The following is a 22,978-nucleotide window of genomic DNA, read 5'->3' on the forward strand; positions in this document are numbered from 1 at the left end:
TTTACTGAACAAAATTATTTATTGTTTCCTACAGTAAACACCGAAACTAATACACTACAACCTTCACCATTTAAATTATAAGAGGAAAAGAAACTGAACAAGAAAGAGATACAACACATCTACACAGTTATTTTTGGACAAATGTCCTAGGAAAAAACCCAATGCGGTAAAACCGGTGCAGCAACTGAGGGTTTATTATTAAGCAGTAGTAATTTCTGAGTACAATTTGTTGGATGCCCAACTAGTTATCCTTTATAGAGAAAAACTAGACAAAACAAATAGTGAGATGCTCTCATCCTGTCACTGGAAGAATCTAACACTGATCTCGCTGGAAAGAGGCTCTGCGTCCCTTCTGCGTCAGCCTCTACACAGAACTGCATCAACCCTACGCAGTCTCTGTGTCACCTGTGCTGGGGACTACACTACTCTTCCTTCTAATCCTCTGCTACCCAAAAACTTCGATTTCCAGCCTCCCGGTCTCACACCCTGGCTCCCGGCTTCTGAAACTTGATTTCCTCAGCAGGAAATTCCATCTCCCTCTAGGCTCTATGCTGCCACTGTGTGGGCGAGCGTCAGCGTCTCTCTGGATGTCATTCTATCCTCTCTGCCTTGTACTCTCTGGCCCAGGAAAAGACTCTTCACCAAATACTATCCCTGCCCCTCTGTGCAGAAGATTACTACCGAAAATCTCTCTGGCAGCTGCTCTGCTTTAGAGAATCGAACTTTCGATCTTCTCTCTGTGTGTTCTCCAAGTGCCTCTCAAACCTCTTCTTATATCTTTCTGTTGGACAACCAACGGCCCAAATTAATTTCTAATCAATGGCTTAGATCATTTTGGCTTGATCCTCGTCTTCTTCTAGAAGTTACACCCACAGTTTAGATTAATACCCGTTAATTATTTTAATTTCCTAAGTTTAGACATAGGGTCCCATTGAAAATAATTAATTATTTTAATAAAACTTGTCTCCAGGTGGAATTTCCCAAAACGATTTCTGGCTATTGGAGAATGCATGTGTCTAAGCCTCCCTGCATATTTTGAGACTTAGAGCACATCTGATACTACAAGAAATCAACAGACCTATGCAACAAAATTTTGGTCCTACAATTTTGGCCTCATGCAACAGGCAACTTCACAAACCCTAGCGAGACAAGGAAAGGGATACTTTGAAAATCTTCAACTTCTACTCCTCTTCTTCGTCCTCCCAACCACTCTTCTTCACCTTCGCTATTGTAAATCGAACTTGCTTGAGATGAGTGACCAAATGGGTAGAGCTTCACTCCTTTATATAGCCTTTCTTGAGGGTCGAATTCCCTCCCTTTAGGACGACTTGATCTACTCCTTGGGCTGAGTTGGTCTTGGGCTTATACATGGCTTTTTATCGACAAAATAAATATTTTTCCTCATTACAATGAGTCTAAATAGGAGTATGACACGTGACCAATATTATTCTTTATCCTAGAAATACATAGAAAGACCTAGAAGACCTGAAAGCACGAAGAACATGCTTTTGACTCAAACTTGAGTATGAAATCCATACTCAAAAATAAAATATAATTTCTTTGTCCTTATTTATAAAAAATATACAATGTCATGATTACAATTACATCATAATGAAGACCGAACCTAGTTACAATTTTCAACACTGTCTCTTAACTAGGGAGGTATTCATGGTACAAGGAATCTCAATCTTGAAGAATTTTCATAAGAAGAGTTGGATTGATAACTGGACAAGCTCATCTTTAATTATGAGCATTATGTTGGGAGGCTTTACGTGAGCTACTACACTACCTCTCAAGGCACATACCCCATCCGGATGTCTACAAGGTATGTCCTTTTAGGACTATCCTTATCCTGGATTCCCAAACCTAGATCCTCAAAGAATATCGGTCCTCTTTGACTACTCTTATATTGGATGCCCTACCTCATCCTCAAAGAGCATTGGTCAACAACTTCTTTCCCTGGATTCTACGATCCATAAGAAGTTCCAATTTAGATGTTTATCCAATCCTCTGGACTCCATTCTTTCGTTATGGCCTTCACTAAGACTTACAATTGTTAGTCCTAGTCTAGAACCTGACCCATTGATCCAAAATGGATCTTGTATCAAACCTCTAAGTCTAAGTCTTCATATGTATTAACTATCGGGAAATAATATCGCAAAGGAAAACACTAAAGAATGGCAGAAACCCAGGTAAAGTGAAGGTTGAAGTAACGTTGCACCGGAGCAGTCGGATCGACCAAATCAACGGCCTGAATTAAATCAGGATATCGCATCGGGAGAGGCCAGCAGAGCATATCAGTGCCAACCCTGAGTAAGTTGCGACTGCGATCCAACAATGTAACGTGGACCGTCGGATCAGCACGCAGATCAACGGCGGAGACCACGTATATCGCATCATAGATTTCAAAGGGGAGGACTTAACACAGGCGGACCCGAAGGAGTTATGAATTAAACAGCGAAGGATTTGAGTTCCATGGAAAACGGTATTTCGGGCGGGCTTCAGGCGGTCAGAGGTATTGGAGAAGCTCCGCCCGATTCCACACACTAGCCGACACGTAGCACGCCGCAGGAGAGAGAAAACCGCTTTTTTGGGCGGGTAATCTCCGTGCAAGTAGGCCACCCGAAATGGTTGTCAGCTATTGGATTGGAGATCGTGGATCAACGGTGGAGATTGAGCAAGCTACTTGATATTTCGGGTTGGATGCGAACTGTCGGATTGAAGGCAGATCAACGGTGGGCTTGCGACAACGATAAAACACGGACCCGAGAGGATTATAGGGTAGACTTGATATCGTTTGAAGTCCAGCTTTGGCATTTTGTCGGATTTTCTATGTTTTTTGTGTATTTCCTTTGGGAACTAAAAATACGTTGTTTTGAGGATTTGTGCTGGGGGAAGGCCAAACGGTTGGTTCCACCCGTGCCCACCAGTCTTTCCGCCTGTTAGCTGCCTTGTGCCCCAATGCCTTAAGCATTTCACAATGATTGTTTAAATGCTTAGCAGGGAGATGAAGGGACAACGTCGGGAGCCAGAGAGCCCAAGAAGGTGGATTGAACCGACACTGCCGATAGGTTTAAAAAGCCATTCAATGGCAGCACAAAAGACAGAGAGAGTTCAGAGACAGAAGAGAGGTCAGAGACAGAGGGGAGACAGAGAGTCAAAGAAAACACACAGCTACGAACAGTTGATCAGAGGCACTAAGAGGGAGAGTCTGTGCACTCTTTAGACTCGAGGTTTTCGAGTGAAATCCCTGTGTAATATCATTGTTGTTGTGTTATGGCTCTGATTGAGCTCACACCTGTAAACTCTGTTCTTGAAGACATAATATAGAGGTCGACACTGAAAGTTGGACCAGGAGACGTAGCCAGGAAGTCTAGTGAACTCCTTTATTATTTTGACTATGTTGATGTGTGTTTATTATGTTTTCCAATTGTTAAATGTCTGTATGATTTGCAATCTTTTCGATCCATTGCACTAAGTAATATAGGCATTTTCCTGCACATGATTCTGTAATACCTTTTCTTCTTGATTTAGTATCCATTTCGGATCAAGTGGTATCAGAGCATTTGGTTTTGGTTTTATTAAGGTTAGACAAGCTTGTGCTGGATTTTGAATGCTAACTAGATTAAAGCTCAGACTAGGAGAAGGAGAACTTGTTGAGGCTAATACAGAGATTGGAAGAGTCTATTCTCAGAAGAGAATGGCAGAAGAAGCTCCATTGGGATTAGAATCTCAGTTTATAGAGAGTTTCAAGACACTCCAAACGATGGTGGAAGAAATGTATCTGGAATTTAAGAAGGGTCGAGGTGCAAGCATTTCAACACCTAAATCAGACAAAGGAGCAGAGGAACCTTTTCTAGTTGCCCCTCCAGAAGGAAAAGGGAAAGGGGAAATGCCTCCTCCACCATCTCCTCCATCATCACCATCATCATCCTTGTCATCATCATCTTCTAGCTCTTCTAAGAAGAAGAAAACTTCCTTAATCAAATTAGATGTGAAGCTTGATTTGCCAATTTATGATGGAGAACTCAATGCAGAAAAGTTAGATAATTGGATAAGACAAATTGATGTATATTGCAGGGTATAGAACGTTGATTTAGAAAGGAAGAAGATTCAGCTGGCTAGCCTTCGACTTGGAGGAACTGCACTAGTATGGTGGGAAGGCAAGACACAAGTTGATTTGCAAAAATATGGTAAAATCATTTCTACCTGGAGTGAATTTGTTTCTGCTATCAAAAAGCAATTATATCCTTTAGCTTACATGTAGCGGGCAATGATGAGTTGGCAAACTCTTCGTCAGTTGAAGGGTCAAAGTGTACAAAGTTATACTCAGGAATTCAGAAAGAGAGCTTTAACTCTAGGTATATCATTAGACTCACCTGAGACTTTATTGAAGTATATAGGTGGTATTCATAGCTATTTAAAGCATATTATTCTCATGTTTAATCCCACTAACTTAGATGATGTATCAGTTCAAGCCACACATCTAGAAGCAAGAGGTAAGAATGTAAACCCAGAAGTTGGCAAAAGCCGGGGGAAGTTTTCCTATCTCAGGGAAAATATGTGGTGAATATATTGGAAAGATTCGGTATGGTGGACTGCAAGCCCGTAACTACCCCGATGGAGCTTGACTTCAAAAAGTTAAGCGGTAGCTGCAGTAGTGCTGCTGGACCTGTTTTACGAAATGCCACCAAGTATCGTCAACTCGTTGGAGCATTAATGTTCTTAGTGAACTCCCATCCAGACATATGCTTTGCAGTCAACACGTTGAGTCAACATATGGTTGAACCTCACCACATACATTGGATTGGTGCCAAGAATCTATTAAGATATCTTCATGGCACAATTACTTATGGGTTAAGATACACTGCCGGAGATGTGAGACTACTTGGATATACTGATGCTGATTGGGCAGGCAGTGTGGTGGACCGTAAGAGAACTTCTGGGTACTATTTCACCTTGGGATCTGCTTCGATATCCTAGATGAGCAGGAAGCAGAAGTCGGTGGCTTTGAGCACCGCTGAGGCAGAGTATATTGCCGCTGGCATGGCCTCCTGTGAGGCAGTTTGGTTGTGAAAGCTCTTCAGTGAGCTATTTGGATTTACATTGGATACCACTGTGATTCTATGTGACAACCAGAGAGGCATCTGTTTATCAGAAAATCCCGTATTTCATGATCACTCCAAGCATATCGATATCAGGTACCACTATATTCAAGATATGGTGCAGCGAGGAGCAACAAGGCTCCAACATATCGGTACAGATGAACAAGTCACCAACATTCTGACAAAGCCCCTAGGAAAGATCAAATTTATGACTTTCCGAGAAGGACTTGGTGTCGTTCGGAAACCCTCCGATGAGGGTCAAGTATGATGTACTGAGCTCTAGGAGCTCCAGGAGGGCGCGGGGTACTTCTTGGAGCAACACGTGACCATAGGGTGACTCACCATCCCCTGTTGGTGCACTTGGTACAGGGTAAAAGGTTCAACCTTCCCCTGTGACACCCCGTGGCGACTATGGAACATGATGATTAGTTCCCATGTGGGCCTGGATGATGTGTTCTCCATGGCGATTGTGGACAGGATGATTCACTCTCCTGTGGACAGAATGATTCGCTCTCCTGTGGACAGGATGATTCACTCTCTTGTGGGATAGGATGATTCGCTCTCATGTGGACAAGATGATTCACTCTCCTGTGGACAGGATGATTCGCTCTCTTGTGGACAAGATGATCTGCTCTCTTGTGGGACAAGATGATTCACTCTCCTGTGGACAGGATGATTCGCTCTCCTGTGGACAAGATGATTCGCTCTCTTGTGGACAAGATGATTCGCTCTCCTGTGGACAGGATGATTAGTTCTCCTGTCGAGGCATCCTACCCATGCAGTCTGGGACTCATGGGAAGTACCTCTCATCTGATCAATGAGCAGGGAAATGAGGATAAGGACCATAGTAGTACTGATGGACGCATCGTTGTATCTACCATACTCCCTATGCTAGGATGACCTTCATTGATCTGGGATCAATGAGACTAGTTTGGGACCAGTGAGAGTGGTACCCCCTATGACACTGACTTTGGGTCAGTAGAGGACTGGTCTGGGACCAGTGGTACACACTCTGAGACTGACTTCGGGTCAGTGAAGGATGGTATGATACATCCTCGATCATTTCTTCTTCTTCATAATTCGGACAAAGCAGAGAAGAACAAACCAGAGCAGAGCAGAGCAGGGATCAAGTTGTTCCAAGCAGTGCATTTGATGGATGAATAGTAGCAACAGTCAGACGAATTGCAGATGGAGTTCTCCCTAGTTGAGAGGGAGTGTTAAAATTGGCAACAAGGGCCAAACTCCACGAGGATCACCTTATTCATGGTTGATAATATTTTTACTAGATTCCTCTCATCGAGAGGTGCAGGATTGATCTAAAGATCATCCGATTCCGATAAGTATTTATGGAGATATGAATTTATTTATATTATGGACTAATTGTCAAAGTCGGCCAGCAACTTATGTAGGCTCAGAAGCCCAACAGTCGCATCTATTCAACCCCAACGTTTTGCATATAAATACAAGGAGTATTTTCCTCATTTGCACACTTCACTCTCATCACATCTCTCTCTCCTGTGCAGAAAAGAGTCTCTTCTCTCTCCTGCGCAGAAAGGACTCTTCTCTCACACGTGTGGAAGGAAGGACGCAGAATTTAGGGCTGCAACTGCAGATCGAAAGTTTGACCAGTGTTGACCATCATTCTCTCTCTGGACTGCGCAGTAGGTGTAGCTGACACTCCTTGGAAGGCCGCATTTTTTGGTGAAGGAATCAAGGCAATTCGACGGTCAGTTTGCAAGATATTGTCTGCCCTAGTTTAGGGCTGATCTAGGGTTTGCTACTACTGATGTAAATCAGATTTTTGTACTAATTCTCTCTACTGAATTATTGAAGATAAAAAAAGATTTGATCAAAGGGTTTCCCCATATTGGAGTTTGTCCCTGGCTAGCCGCCACATCTTGTGTCTCTTGTCTTGGCTTGTTTTTTGTCGATCGTTTAGTGTTCTATCTGCGCTTTACTTTATGTACATGTGATTGCTAATCTGTGGATAATAATAAAAAAGAAAAGTAAACTGCTCTAAGCATAGAACATACCATAACTTAACATTTGACAACAGGTATCTTGCTCAGTCGCTGGGGTTTAAGTGATAATTTAAATTTTGAATGTAATAGCAGGTATCTCTATTTACCTTAATTTTATTATCATTTTCTCGCTCTATTATGATGGTTGGATTGAGTTTTGCAAGAAATCTTGATTTTTAGATCATTGGGCGTTTGGGGAAGTTTTCAGTTGGACCAGCCAACTCTCGATCCATGTTTTCTGAAGGGCCCAGCTTAATTTGATCCCGGGTTTATCATAAGATTTTTATTGGTGATGCATGAAGGGTTTTGAGTTCAGCACCTCCTTTAAATTTAAAAATTTAAATTATTTTTTATGTGCGAAATTGATAAATCTGGTTGTTGAGAGCCTCAGATTATTAGATCTGGGAGCGGAGTTGGACTCACACTCCCTAGATTTGATAGATCTGCCATTCATGTGCATAGATCTGTAAATTATTTTTTGGTTTTCTGACTTGGGTTTTTCTGGGTTTTAGTTTTATCATTGTATATATCATTTGGGTGTTTTTTGTTCCCTTTTGGCTACAGATCTGAGGAAGAAATCTGTATAGAGTCCAGATCTAGGCCCTGGAGGGTAAGATCTGGATCTCTAGAGTTCATCAAAATTATTTTTGCAGGAATATTATCCAGTCCAAGGGTTTTAAATTATTTTAAATTTGAAAACGTTTAACGATGGTTTTCATTGATAAATCTGAAGCATAAAAATACAGCCATGGGCTCTCACATTGTATCATGTAATACGAGTTATTGTGCTTGAAGAGACTCTGCGGGATTGTATTCACTACTTGCAATATAATACAACAGTCTTTGGGGTAAAGCGTGATGGTGTTCTTCTCCTTGCATGTGTGGTAAATTCTTGACTTGTTGTTATGCTTCTATTTATTTCCTCATGTCATTATTTCTTTCATGCTTGTTTCAAGTTATGTTAGTATGCAGTTATCTCATATTAGCATAAGAATTAATTATTTGCTTTAGGAAAAGAAATCTTCTAGTGGATAATAAATGTATCTCTAGGAATTCTTTCCACTGCACTTATTTAATTTCATGTCGATTTAATGATTTGTGGTGAAGTTTTGTAGATGAATCATTATTTGGTCAAGTTTTTCAAGCGTGAGGGGAAATTCTCGAAGGAATCAACCCATTCTTGAAAAATATTCAAGGAGAACCCACATGTTTTGAATTCCAAAGTCTCGTCTATATCTTATTTGTGTCTTGTAGGGATTCTTTCAAGTTTCTTAAAGATTTTATTTCTTGCATCAAAATATCAAACTTGGAAAAATTTATTTTTTACATATTGTACTTCATTTATGAATATCTGGCAATTTCAAAGTGCTAAGTCATAGCTAGTCAAAGAGGAGAGCTTGCTCATACTCTCTGGCCTAGCCTCTTGTAGATTATTTTTGTAACATACTTTGTTGTCATCTTGGTCTAACATTTGAGTTATTTTTGTATCCTTTTCAGCAAGATAGTTTCCATGCTTTGATTTGTAGACTTATTCATCTTGAAAGCATTTATAATATCTTGTGCTAACAATTTAGTGTTTCACTTTTCAGGTTTATTTTGGCTTTCCATTTGAAAGCATTTCACTTCATTTTAAGCAAAATACAATTTCATTTCTTAAAGAGCAAATACTTGGAAGGCACTGGTTGTTTATGTATTTGATGCTTATCTTATGATGGTTATTGCTCATATCAATTTTTTGCTTATAAATCTTAAAGAGATAATCTATTTAACTCTAACAATTCTCCTAGAAACTCACATCCTTTTTAAATTAACTTTTCATTAGGGACCACCCCCCTTAGCTAACCTAGGAGATAGCTCAAACGAAGAGAGTCGGGATTAGTGTGACAGCCCCTTCTCTGAGTTCCCTGCCACCAACCACACCTTGTGGGATTGAAGGCTTTTCTCACTGACTTGTAGGTAGGTGTAGGCGGCAGGGTCAACATCTCCCACATCTCCTTTGTCGTATTCTTCTCGGCACTATGCTGAACTACATGATCCTTAACCCCATCAAGTATTATGCACTTTGCCTTCACCATTGCATCCTCATACCTTTCATTATCAGCTGGGTCGACTGGGATAGCCATGGTTCTCAAGGCAAAGCCCTTGATGCGATGTCTATCCAAAACAAACAAGATCCTGGCCTTCCAAATGACGAAGTTGGATGCCCAGTCCAACCTGTCCTGATCCCTTAGTCCGTTCATTGCCATCTCCGCTCTTCTACTGGACTCCCTCTGAGTCTCGACTTCCCTCCTAGAAGTTCTCTCCTAGACTCCCTCTGAGTCTTGATTTCCCTCCTAGAAATCCTCCTGCCAACTGTCGAACTGCTCCTCTCCGATCCTCTTTGCAATTGCAAAACTCGGATCTAGATTTCTTGGCTAGAAATCCCTCAAGGCAGTGGCTCCCTCTACTTTGGTTCTGTCCCGTTAGGTATTGTTCTGTTTCGATAGCAACAACACCCCACCAGCTTCCCAATCCACAATCTGCCCACAGCTCCCTAGGCCCTAGCAGCTGAAGAAACTGAGCCTCTTAGCTCTGCGCAATCCCGGCAAGGCTGAATAGCTCATCTAGCCAACTTCGTCAATCCTACCTGACTAAGTAGGATGACGTGGCTCTTCGTGAGCCTCTTCTGCCTTCCTCTACCTCTGTGCTGGCCCTCTCTCTAGCTCAAAATGATGACACAGGCCCTCTGCGTCACTCCTTCTCTATTGCTTTCTTCTTAGGAACAACTACTGTCTCTCGGACAGTTGTTTCTGCTGCAAATTCTCTGATTTAGCTATGCCTTCAACTCTTCTGTGATCTGCAATGCTCTGATACCATGTTGAAATTTCTAAGTCTAACACGTTAGAAATTCTTCCTGCATTATCTAGTTTATTTCTCCTACTTGTTTATTACTCAACAAGTTATTTAACCATATAAATACTGAAAATAAACACAAATGCAGTCTCAACCATCTACAAATCAACAACTGAAAATAATAGACAAACACACAAAGGACACCGTTATTTTTGGACAATTGTCCCCGGAAAAACTTAACTTGGGAAAATTGGTGCAGCAGTTCTGAGGGTTTTATTATTAAGCAGCTTTCTTGAGTACAACTAGGGTGCCAAACTGGCTCACCCAACGGAGAAATCAATTTGGCAGTAATAACTCTCTTCGGAAGCAAATATTCAGCAAGTTGCTCCACGAAAATATCTCTGACGCTTCTCTGAAGCACTGCATCAACCCTCTTGGCCTCTGAATCACTCAGAAGCCCCCTGCGTCAGCTTTTTGCTTCTCTCTGGCCTTCTGTGTCACCCACGCAGGCCCTTCTAGCCTCTGCGCAGTCACTCTGGCCCTCTACGTGGCTCTTGTTGGCTCTACATAGCCTCTTCTGCCTCTGCACTAGTCCTTCGGCACTATCTCTGCCTCTCTGTTATGCACTCACTGCCCCTCGTTGCAACACTGATCACTTGTTCGATTTTTCTCAGCAAACCCTGCTCTAGAAAATCAAACTGACTGATCAATCTTGGTGTGTATCTCCAACTGACCCTCAAGCCTCCTCTTATACTTTTTCTGTTGATTCTTCAATGGTCGAGATTAACTCTCTAAACAACAGCTAAGATTAGATTTGGCTTGATCCATGTCATTTAGAACCTTCTCACCTAGTTTTATACTAATGCCTATTAATATTTTTATTTTCTTAAGTTTAGACTTAGGAACCCATTAAAAATATTAATTATTTTAATATCTCTCTAATCAGGTGGAATTTCCTCAAACCATTTATGGGTCTTGAAGATCTCATGTGCTTTAGCCTCTACACCAATTTTCATGGCTAGAGCACATCTGATGCTACCCCAAATCAACACTATAATGTCCCTTCCTAAATAATTTTGGAACAAGATTTAATTTTGTATTATGGGGCCAATTTTGGAGTTAGTGGACCCCATTCAATGTAATTAGGAGATTAGACTAAGAGAAGATGTTTTGTTTTAAAGTTAAGTTACACATGGGGGCCACCCTCACTAAGGGATTACGCATTCCCTAGTTCGATATGCATAGAGGGGAGATAACTTTCGCATGGTATTGGTTAAGTGGGGCCCATGATGGAGGACGAAATGGAGGGAAAATTCCCCACGAAAACTATATAAGGAGGGCATCTTTCCTCTTCTCATTCATTCATGAGTATATATCGATTTCTCTTGGTTGCTTGAGCTGCTTAGCCGAGTCACTGTTGTTTAACACGAGTTCTTCAGGCGAAGAGCTCATCCTTTCTTCAGGGGACTTCGAGTGCCACCCTAGGAAGGTTTCCTTCATTTCTTCAGGAGGAGATTCACATTGTGATTTCCAACAGTAGCATTTCCTTCCAAGTGGTGCGTATTTCTAGAGTTGAGCAGTGGAGTTTTGCTGTGAGATTTTTCGGAGGAGAGGCTAAGGAGGATTTCCATCCTTTGGGGGAGTTTGGGAACTGATTGAGCTTCAGGCTTGGTAGTGTGACTTTCACACTACCTGAGCCAGTGCAAAGGCAGTGTTTGGGGAGCTCATTTGGTGGGTAGAGTATCAGCCCTTGAGGCTGAGCTTTTCCATGAAGGTTGAAGAAGCCATTAGGAGTGAAGTTTACTTCCTTTCCAGAGCTGGGAGGAAGACCTTGTGGCCATTTCTTGCAGGCCGTTTCGCTGAAGCTGCTTGGAGGGCGTAGGCCATAGAGGAGATCAAATTTGGGTGGTTGGTTCCAGGCCAAATCCTTTCTTGGTTTTCTGGGTTTTAGCCAAGGAGTTTGTGGTTGAAGTTTCATCATTTTCCAAGCATCGGAGGCAGGGTTTCTTGCACCTCCTTTCCATCCAGCAGTTGTCGTAACTAGGAGACAGCGTAGAGCTTTAGAGGAGTAGTTACTTTCTAGCACTTGGGATTATTGTCGACACCTAGGTTCTGTCTAGCTTGCCCTTGAGGCAATCCCAGGTGCTCTTTCCATACTATTGTACATTGCTCCATTAATAAATAAAATGGCTCAGTTGGTTCCTATTTCTGTTGTGTATTGAATATTTGCTGATAGTTTAATTTTTCTATGCAAAAATCGAATTGGCCTTTGTATATCACTATTTGTTTAAGTTTGGAACATTACAAGAAAGCACAAGATCAAAAGATATAAAGGATTTTTTTGATATTTTAACTTATGCATAAATTATGTAAAAAGAGAACCCTGCAAGAACAAGTACTTCTAAATATTAGACTTATGAAATTCAAATAGCCTTTGCTATCTTCTCCTAGGTTTCTCTCCACAACCTAGACTTAAGACTAGCATCAAAACAGCTGAGGGAAAGATTTCAATCAGATAGGCATCTAACTTAAAAATTAACCAAGAGTTTGTATTTCACTTAGTTTTAGGTGTCACATCACATATAGGATAGTGTGCACCCTAAGCAGCGACTGTTCATCCGGTGACTTGGTAGCTAGTTTATATTTTGCAAGTGAATTGACTCCATAAGGCACTAGTCTTTCAAGTAATCTAATATAATCATGCTAATAATTAAACTGGAAAATCATCATTAACCAAGTTGTTAGGCCATTCAATTGTGTCTCCCGAGCTTGTCAGTTCCCAATAAGCCTTTCATCTTCACATTTCATAGGGAATACCCCCCATAGCCTGTTGTAGGTAGACAACTAGAATGGAGAGGGTTGGGGATCAGAGTGACAGCTCCTTTCCTGAGTCATTGTCGCATTCTCCCATACAAATTGGGCGACAACACCTCCCTTGTGTTGGATTTTGTCATTCACTAAAGAGAGGGGAGTAGTTGTTAAGGTGACAATGGAAACACTCCCCTGTGTTGCTCATTGTCTAGGCTACCTAGTGAGGCTTTGCACTAGGTGTTAGATTTTGTTATAACAAGGCCCACCTTTGGAAGGGCCCTCCAAGCAGTTTTCTGGAGTATAAAACACTAAATTAGAGCTTTTTGTAGCATGGTTTTGCAACTCTATTTTACCCTAATCAATTAATAGAAAACATCCCTTTAAAATTAGCACCGTCACTCCATATGCCCAAGTTGGTAGGCATTGGTCCTAGTCCTCCATTGATTTGAAAAGATCATCTTATATTTCTGTTTCACTAAGTCTAATCCTCCATCTATATTTGAATCTTCATTTGCATAGACTTAGTAATCCTAATCTCAAGGATACCCCCCTTGTGTTGGAGGAAACCCACCCTAAATATAGTTACAGAGATACAGCAGTGATAGCGGATAGCCTTTCTTCATTACCCCTTGTGTTTTTGGGCTTAGCGCTTAAAGTGCAATTTTGAGAGGTAACATAGTGTATGGACTATACACCTTTCTTATAAGTTAAGGGTTCTTTTCTTGGCTTGTCATTTATCAGAGAACCTTGACTAAGGCTAGGTTGGCCAAGGCTGGTCTGTCAGATGGCCTATCCCAGCTTGTCAACACCCAAAAACCATTAACCATGTCTCTCAAGAACATCAGTTTGCCAAACATTGTTGAAGTTGGTTCAAGGATCATCACTCAAAGCTACTTTAGGGCAAAGTGCACTAGCAAGCTACCTTGTTTGGCAATGGCCATGCTCTTATCTGGTATGCTTTCTCCTATGGAACATAGTGTTATTTGTGTTGTGGAGCCTCAGGAGTAAATCAATTTTCAAGCAAAAGGTTAGTTGTTTGTTTTCTTTTAGGCTTTCATGGGAAGATAAGGTTCGTCATTAGCTTTTGGCAAAAGGAGCTTTGTTGATTAAAGATGCCAGTCTTTGGATCACACGGATTATTGTTCTTTTCTTTCTACTTTAGTAGCTCTCAAGAAGAAGCTGTGAAGTCCAATGTATATACCGTTCTGCATTTTGCAATTATGCTTGTAAATATTTTTCTTAAATATAAGACATACTTTTCAAAAGAAATGAACTAAAAGAAAACAAGTTGTAAATAAAATAAATCTTGACGCATTGTAATGCTTTCATTATCACCCATATACTCTACGATAAATCGTTGGGGTTGAGGGGCAACAACCAAGATTGTTGAAGGGGAGGTTTTGAATTGTATTAGACTAACATCGCATACAAATAAGCATTTCCTTTAGTTGGCTAATAGTGCAAACAATGCATACTACAATTATACTCTATCTCCTTATGTCTATGTTTGTATGCTGGGGGAACCAATGATTAAAAGTTTGCAATTGTGGAAGATTGAACTTTGATATCCATATCTCTATAGAGAAAAGAACGATTCAAATACTTATTTTAGAAACTTGAAATATATAATGGACGTCTTATTCTAGGCATGTTTGTTCACCCACATGGGCAACTTATGTTTTATTTAATTTAAAAATTTAGAAGCCTACCGTAGCATCATCATATACGCAAATATTTGAAACCCCGTGACCTTCAAAAAGAATGCCCCCTGAACTTAGAAAACGTTGTTTGACAAGATCAATAAGCTGCATCGGCCTGCCAACATCCACTCACAAAATTAATTCTCCATTAGTGAAGGCCAATTTGAAAATTAGTGCATACTTACTGGCCAAAAGAATAAGAAAAAGCTGACAAACCTCTAGGCAATTTGATGTAAGCTAATTCTAGAGATAATTATCAAAGTGTTCTGTTTATTTTTAGACAACTATAAAATACTATGCATAAATGCTACTTTCAAGACAACCTCAAGACTTTCAGAAAAAGAAACTTCAAAAGTAAATAAAATGTTCGTCATAAAGCATTAAATTTTGTTTCAGGTTTTCAAGAAGAAATTGATTACAAGTAGGATAATAGAACATCTTGACAAATATTCAAGCAAAGGTTATAAGAAAAGTTGGCATGTGGTATTATCTTATTTAAGGAAAACTAAGATTCTCACAGAGTCAACACATAACTATATTATATACCCTAAAGCTAATAACAAAGAATACCAATGTGTCCTATTACCCCCCCATATAGCATGAGGTATTTGATCATGTTGAAGACCCTGCCCATACAGGTTACACTAGCAATGTGATGGCCATTGAGTCATGCTTTGTTTTACAAAGGCCTATGTATTGATTATGTTCAATCTTTATTCATGACAGACAAGTTTGCAGCATGACAATAACAAAGCATCCAATGGACCCAGGGCTACATATGATTAGCTAGGAGTATTATGCTATCATTGGATTGGTTTTGACTAAGGAGACTCATCTCTCTTTCATGTTAGATTGGTTATCATGACTTATGTAGTGGCGCTCCTCTCATATTGCATATTTTTCAACAATGCATCAACTTTCTAGTTGGTATTTTTTATTGACTTTCATGAGATGCTTGACTTAGTGATCGAGCACCATAAGTCACATGGATCTTTTCAGCCTTGTAGTATTATGCTTGTTATACTTTCTCATCATTTCTAGAGGGAGCTCCACTTCTACAAATTATTCTATGGTGATCTGGTCCTTGCATGGGTATTGTATGATCAGAGGCTCTTTTCAGGGAACGCCATAACACTTGGAGATTTGTTTGACATTAAGACAACACCTTTTCATTGTTAATTCTTCACTTTGGTTGAATGCCCCCCATACACATACTTTTATATGGAGTTATCCCTTTCAAAAGCTATATCTTATGATGAGGTATCCTGTTTGGAGGCTGCTGTATGCCCTTATATGATTATTTTTGGCAAATGATATTAATCTTGACATGTTTGATTTCTATTTATGTTGGAGCACTCACTTGGATTCCCCTTTGGCCTTCATTCATTGGCATGTGAGGAATTGTCTTACTTCAAGATAGAAAGAACATCATGCAGCCTTTTATGTTAGATTTTGTAGTTCAGACAGGTGTTCTTGTCTCAAGAAGTGTCAATGATGCTAGGAACAGAATTGGAATATTTCCAAGCCCAATTATTTTATAAAGGGAAAATGTCTTCATTAGATTTATTAACCAATTTTAATTACTTTCCTAAGCATAACTTAGGGAAATGGGTTAATAAATCATTATCAGTTGAAATGAGTTAATTTCTCTCTAGTGTCTTCTAGAAAAGTGACTTGATGGAGTCAAGATGATCTTAGCCATCGATTGTGATTAGATCATGGTCGTTGATTCGTCAATGAGAGACTATAAGAAGAAATCGATGGGGCCCTTGGAGACACAATTCAAGTGATGTAAATAATATCAGCAGAACCGTGTCATGTATGTAACAACTTGAGTAAACCTACTTTTCTGGTGATGATCTACATTCTAGGAAGTTTTTTGTCTCACCGATCCATTCTCGGATGGTCGGCGGAGTTTTCCTTCAGTCTTACTCCAAAGCAGGAATGGATTTTGTCACTGGGATCTTAGGCGAGTCCTAGTGTTATAGATTGAGTCTATGTAAAAATGATTTGGGAATAATCTTAACTATTTGGTTAGGTTATTTTATTACAAATTGCTTGGTCTATTGCATTATATTTGTGTTGCAGAAATGGGTAGTCTGTGAGGGTCTATTACAAATGTGTTTTCTCCCTTCTAATGTAAAAAATATGAAAATCATGATGTAAAGTATCTTGAGGATTGGAAAAATAATTTATCCCCTCATAGGTTAATTAATTAAATTTTCTGGCCAAAAAAATTAATTAAAATCCTAACCCAGAAATTTAATTAATTCTAGGTCCTAGGTAAGTTTAAATTCTCCAACGGCAAAATTTGTCGGTCCTTAAAAATTAAATTTTAAGAGGCCCAAGGACTAAGGTAAATTAATTATTTGATAAATTTTAAACCTTTGATCCCTAGGGTTAAGTCAAAGTCAAAATTTTGGGGAAATTAACTCAAAAATTTACTTTTTGAGTTAATGCAAATATTTCGACGAATGAGATTAAAAGAAATTTTAATCTTCATCAACGGTCGAGATTACTTTGACGAGGATTACTCGAACTAGCCGTTGGAGGATTTATCTTTAAATAGAAGTTCATTTGTCAGTTGATCCATCTGATCTCTGAGTCGTGTGCTAAGCAAAAAGCTCTTGTGTAAATTTTTCCTAGATAATAAAGAAAGACTTTGGGGTTAAATTTTGTTGTGTTACTCTTCATGGAAATATTGTAAGATGTGTTGTTTTCATGCATAAACTTTTTTTAAGCCATTGATGATAGCTTTTGAAAAGTGATTTGAGTACAGGTATCTTACTCAGTCGTTGGAGTTTAAGTGATACTTTAAATTTTGAATGTAATAGCAGGTATCTCTATTTATCTTAATTTTATTATCATTTTCTTGCTCTATTTTAATGGTTGGATTGAATTTTGCAGGAAAATCTTGAATTTTTTAGATCCTCAGGCGTTTGGGGAAATTTTCAGTTGAACCAACCAACTCCCGATCTGTGTTTTCTGAAGAGCCCAGCTAAATTAGCTCTGGACTTATCATAAGATTTTATGTGTGATATACGAAGGGTTTTGAGTTAAGCACCTCCTTTAAAATTTTAAAAATTTAATTTTTGTGTGGGAAATTGATAAATTTGCCAGTTGAGAACCTTAGAATATCAGATCTGGTTGTTGAGAACCTTAGATTATCAGATTTGACTATTGAGAACTTTAGATTATCAGATCTGGGAGTGGAGTTGGACTCATACTCCTCAGGGCTGATAGATCTACCATTGTTTTGTATAGATCTGTAAATTTTAAATTTTTTAGTTTTTTGACTTGGGTTTCTGGGGTTTTTTGTTTTTTTTGTATATCTAGGTTCAGGTTGTTTTTGTTTTCAAGTACAAGTTGCAGATCTGAAGGAGAAGTTTGATTTGAAGCCAAATCCAGGCCCTGGAGGGTAAGATCTAGCCTCAATACCATTTTGTAGAGGCATTATTTTGCAGTCCAAGGGTTTGAAATTTTTTTTTTTTTAATCTGGAAATTTTTATAAGGGTTTCTCTAATAATATGAAGTAGAATATATCAACTTAGTCAGAAATGTCTAGGAAATTTTTAAGGGTTTTATTGGGCTACTGTTTTCCTTTCTGTCTGTTGCATTTTCCCCCTCCAAAAAAAAAATCGAATTTATCTGTTTCCTGGGGTTTCTCCTCATTCCTGCGTTTTTCCATTTGCTGCCATACCCCCACGTCCACAACATACTCTCTCTTCTATGTTTTCTGTTGCACTGTTACATCTCCTTCCCTATAATTTGTGGTCTCCCTTCTTAGCACAGTCTTGTTCCATCGCCGCTGCAAACCCTCCATCCGCAGCCACGCCAAACTTGCTTCCCTTTCTGCTCTTCCTCCTCGCATACCCTCCTCTCCATCTGCAAACTGTCTGAGTTCCTTCTCCCGTCGGCCTATCCGCAGCCTTTCCCTTCAAAACCTGCAAACAAGTTTCCTCCCTCTGCCAGCCCGCATCCTCCATCCTTCTCTGCGACTCTCTTTCCCTGTGATTTCCTCATCAACAGTTGCCTCATCTCCCTCCATTTCGCTGCTATCATCGTCCTGCTCCCTACTGCCATCGAACTCGCTTCCGTAGACTCCCTAACCCGCGGCTCTGTCTCCCTTCGAGCCTCCTGCGTCCACCGCCGAACCTCTCCACACCTACACACACAACATTCAAGCCATTCGACTTTTTCATTTTCATTTCATTTGTATTATTATGAGTTATGTTAGATTTAGGTTTGGTTTTTATTTTTTTTAGGTTTGGTTAGGTTTCATTTATTTTTGGTTTTAATTTGATTTTTTTTTTTTTTTTTTTCATTTCATCTTGATTAATTTTTTATTTCATTTAAAAAATCTAAAACATTTAAAAAATATTCATTAAAAAAAACATAAAGACTTCAAAAATTTAAAAATTTAAAAAATCTAAACTTTTTTTAGTGACTGTGGGATTGAGAATAAAATGAACTAAAAAGGGATTTGTGCTTTCATATTTAATATTTTAATGTGGCCTATGGCCCATTAAAATTTTAAATTTTTTTAACCCTTTGATTCGTTTTACTTCCGTCACATTAAAAGATTTTGATTTCTTCATTTACCACATTCAACTAATTGCCTAAGGAATAATTAAATTGTTAAACTAAAGTTCCTTGGCATCCTTTCGTGGTAGTTATTTCTCTATTGTCAGGGGCGATAAATGTTTTAAATCATATTGAATGTTGGAGAGAGAGAATTTTGTTAGATTATCCTGCATGCTAAATTTTTGAGCATTTTACATTTAATTGTTCATGATCGTCGCTTTGCCACATTATTGATTGCTCTAGCTAACTTGTTCTTATTTAGTCTATGGTTAATTCAATATAAAGGCACTGGTCTATAATCAATTTTATCTTGTGGTTGTGTCTTATTTTAATCTATCTATCTCAATTGACCAAGACTTGTTCTAAGTTCATCAAGTTGTTCATTCTTAAAATCTCCTAGAACCTGTGTTCCACAGACTATCTTCATCCATTCACCTTAGGGACTACCCCCCTTGACTTGTCTAGGAGAGAGTCTAAACGGAGTGACTAATGATTAGAGTGACAACCCTTACTCTGAGCGTTGTCGCAGTGCGTAGACACTTTGTGCGACGACAAGGCTGACATGTGAGCCATAAGTCAGACCGACTTATCAAGGAGATCACTGTGTTTTCATTTAGTTGACTTCATTGTACTTGTTTATTCATTTGCTTGTTGCCTTCTTTAAGGAGATGGTGCTTGTCTTGGAGGGCTTTGATCTAGACACTAGGTTGACTCTTTTACATTTCATATAAGCTCAAGAAGAGCAAGACATTGACTCTTTGACTTTCCTAAGAAATAAGCAAGAAATTCATTCTTATAATTCACAAAATAATATTTCTTTTTCTTGACAAGTACAAAGATCAAAATTACATTTGTAAATTCCGAACTTAGTTACATTTTCTTCAACACTCCCTTTTAACTAGGGAGGTATTTACAATGGTACTTGGTTATTCTCAATCTAAAGAATTTCTCATAAGAAGAATTGGATTGGTAATCCCATCTGTATAGCATCATATCAATTAGCATTGTCATAGTGCAAGGCCTTGACTAACAACTCCATCTCTCCACAAGACCATGAGCTACAATGCTGGCAAGACCAATGATTTATAGACACCTTCATCATTGTATCTCAAGGTACATACCCACCCGGGTGTTCACTGAATATGACCTTCTAGGACTATTCTTATCTTGGGTTCCCATTCCTCAAAGAATATCGATCCTCATGCCTACTCTTGTCTTGGATGCCCTACACATCCTCAAAGGATATCGGATGCAGATGATTACCCAATCCTCCCATTCTTTCTTCCTAAGTGAAGACAAGAATGTTGTGTCTATCATGTGTCTATATTTCCATTCATGGCCTTCATCTAGACTTACGGTTGTTAGTCTTGGCCTAGTGCATGACACATGACATGGAAAAACACAATTGTCACTCCTAAGTAATCAGGGGTGATCTTAATTCAAACTCCCTCTTGATCAGGGACTTGTGAGAGCTCCCTCTTATAAAGGAATTCTCCTTTTCATCAGCAGCCTCTTCTTCGTGGGTCCTTCAGTTGCTTGATCAACTTCTTTCCTTGATGTCATAAAATTCAGTTGAGCTTCTTTCTTGTAGGGCATAGGCCATCCATCACTTTCCTTCTTGGTTCATCACATCATTCCTTTCTTCATGGAAAGTGGCCTTCTTGATACATATCTGGAACCTTCGTCATATGGCTACTTCTTCATCGTTATTTCTTTCAAGGATTTCCATCCACCACATGAATGCTAGTTGTACTTGTACTTACAACTCTTGTTCCAGTAGCCCTGCATGAACTCATCCAGATATTATTCAAGAAATCAAAGCATAACATTAAATCAAATAGTACCTTACGGGATGGCTCTTCATCTTGACATCTTCCTGTGGGTATCAGCATCTTGCATACATGTTAACACATCTGCTAAAGTTATTCATTGTCAAGGGTCTCCTTCTTTCTTAGACTTTCATTAGAGCCTTCATATCCTTCCAGGAGATTTCCTAGTCAAATCCTTTTGGTCTATTGGATGTTGATTGCCTTCATCATGGTTGCATATCTCACGATCTCTTCCTTCCTCGCACATCACATTTCTAGGAGCTTTCAATCAGAGTTTCTTAGTCAACTACCTCATACCTCATATGAGGACATATGTTGTCAATTTCATCTACTGTGACTTATGCCTTTATGCATCTTTTCAGAGGAGGAGATCATTTCTCTCTTGATCATGCTTCTTAAGATAGAAGTGATGATATATATTACATGCAACCATATGACATGATATTATAAAATTAAATACATGCATACATACCTCATTTTATCTGTAGGTCATCTCGGCTTCTTCCAGCAGCTTCCTTGATTGAAGAGATCTTCAACCTCTTGATCTGCTTCATGTCATCACAGTATTATCTCATGGATTCCATATGTTGGAGTTCTTGTTGAAACACTTGCTTCCTCTCTAGATTAGTGAATCCTACGATGAGGATTTCATCAGAGAATTTTGAGGATCTTGTATATCCCCAATTGGCAGATGTTTCTTTTTGTATGATGAGCCTTAGATGCCTCTTTTCTTTCCTACTGAGGTTCCAAAAGCTATATATCCTACATGTTGTCTGCCATGGATTTTTATTATTCATGATCTCAATGGAGATGTTACGAGCTCTTGTTTCTAATGCTTCCAAGATTCCATGATGCATCTTATTATCATTGTCATATCTTATAACACAAGACTTAGGAGCTTATGATAGGACCCTTTTGTGAGGGATACTATCTTACTTATAGGAGAGATTTGTTACTCCCTCTTTCCTTGGCCCTTTTCTTCAGATTCCTCCATCTCTCAGTGATATGAGCTTCCAAAATTTTTCTATAGTATTGAATCTTAACTATAATTATTTTTGTCTTTGCTTGAGGACCAACCTTGCCCTTCCTTTCTGCACAAGGTTGAATTATTTTATCCTTTAATACTATAGACTCCAACTTATTTTTTGTTGAAATTTCTTAAGTCTAACACCTCAGAAATTCCTATTGCAGTATCTGGTTTATTTCACTTACTTGTTTATTCCTTAACAAGTTATTTAACCATATAAATACTGAAAATAAACACAAATGCAGCCTTAACTCATATACAGATCATCAACTAAAATAATAGACAACCACACAAGAGACACCGTTATTTTTGGACAATCTTCCTTAGAAAAACCCAATGCAGGAAAACTGGTGCAGCAGTTCTGAGGGTTTTATTATTAAGCGTCTTTCTTGAGTACAACTAGGGTGTCAAACTGGCTCACCCAATAGAGATTTCTACATGGCAGTAATACCTCTTCTCAGAAGCAGATATTCAGCTTCTCAGCACTAGTCCACCCCACGAAAATCCTCCCGACGCTTCTCCAAGGCTCTGTGTCAGCGCTGCTAGCCTCTACGTAGCTCTAGAACCCCCTACGTCAGCCTTCTGCCTCTCTGCGTCAGCTTTCTAGCCTTCTGCGTCACCCACGCAAGCCCCTCAACCTCTACGCAGACTCTGGCTGCTTCTGCATGGCTCTTGCTGCCTCTGCGTAGCCTCCTCAATCACTGTGTTGGCCCTCTGGCACTATCTCTACCTCTCTACTATGTACTCACTGCCCCTCACTACAACTCAGATCACTTGTTCGAATTTTCTCAGCAAACCCCACTCCAGAAAATCGAACTGACTGATCAATCTTGGTGTATCTCCAACTAACCCTCAAGCCTCCTCTTATACTTTTCCTCTTGAGTCTTAAACGGCTGAGATTAAGTCCCTAATCAATGGCTAAGATTAGATTTGGTTTGACCCATGTCATTTAGAACATTCTCACCCACTCTTATATTAATACCCATTAATATTTTAATTTTCCTAAGTTTAGACTTAGGAACCCCATTAAAAATATTAATTATTTCAATATCTCTCTAACCGGGTGGAA

The 22,978-nt window shown here is 39.3% G+C and overlaps 1 protein-coding gene across 2 annotated transcripts in view; it reads right to left on the reverse strand.

Annotated features, from left to right (window-relative positions):
• Positions 1 to 22,978, reverse strand: part of LOC149262256 (Lycopene beta/epsilon cyclase protein) — a 638,941-nt gene that overhangs the window by 502,181 nt on the left and 113,782 nt on the right. For both annotated transcript variants that reach the window (XM_089423779.1, XM_089423775.1), the window contains exon 5: positions 14,479 to 14,584. In XM_089423779.1, the coding sequence (XP_089279905.1) occupies positions 14,479 to 14,584 (106 nt within the window). The remainder of the gene's footprint in view (positions 1 to 14,478; positions 14,585 to 22,978) is intronic.

This window comes from Pinus tabuliformis, chromosome 6 (assembly GCF_031772625.1).
Source record: "Pinus tabuliformis cultivar Carrire ecotype Pingquan chromosome 6, CPIR1, whole genome shotgun sequence".
Taxonomy (NCBI): Eukaryota; Viridiplantae; Streptophyta; class Pinopsida; order Pinales; family Pinaceae; genus Pinus; species Pinus tabuliformis.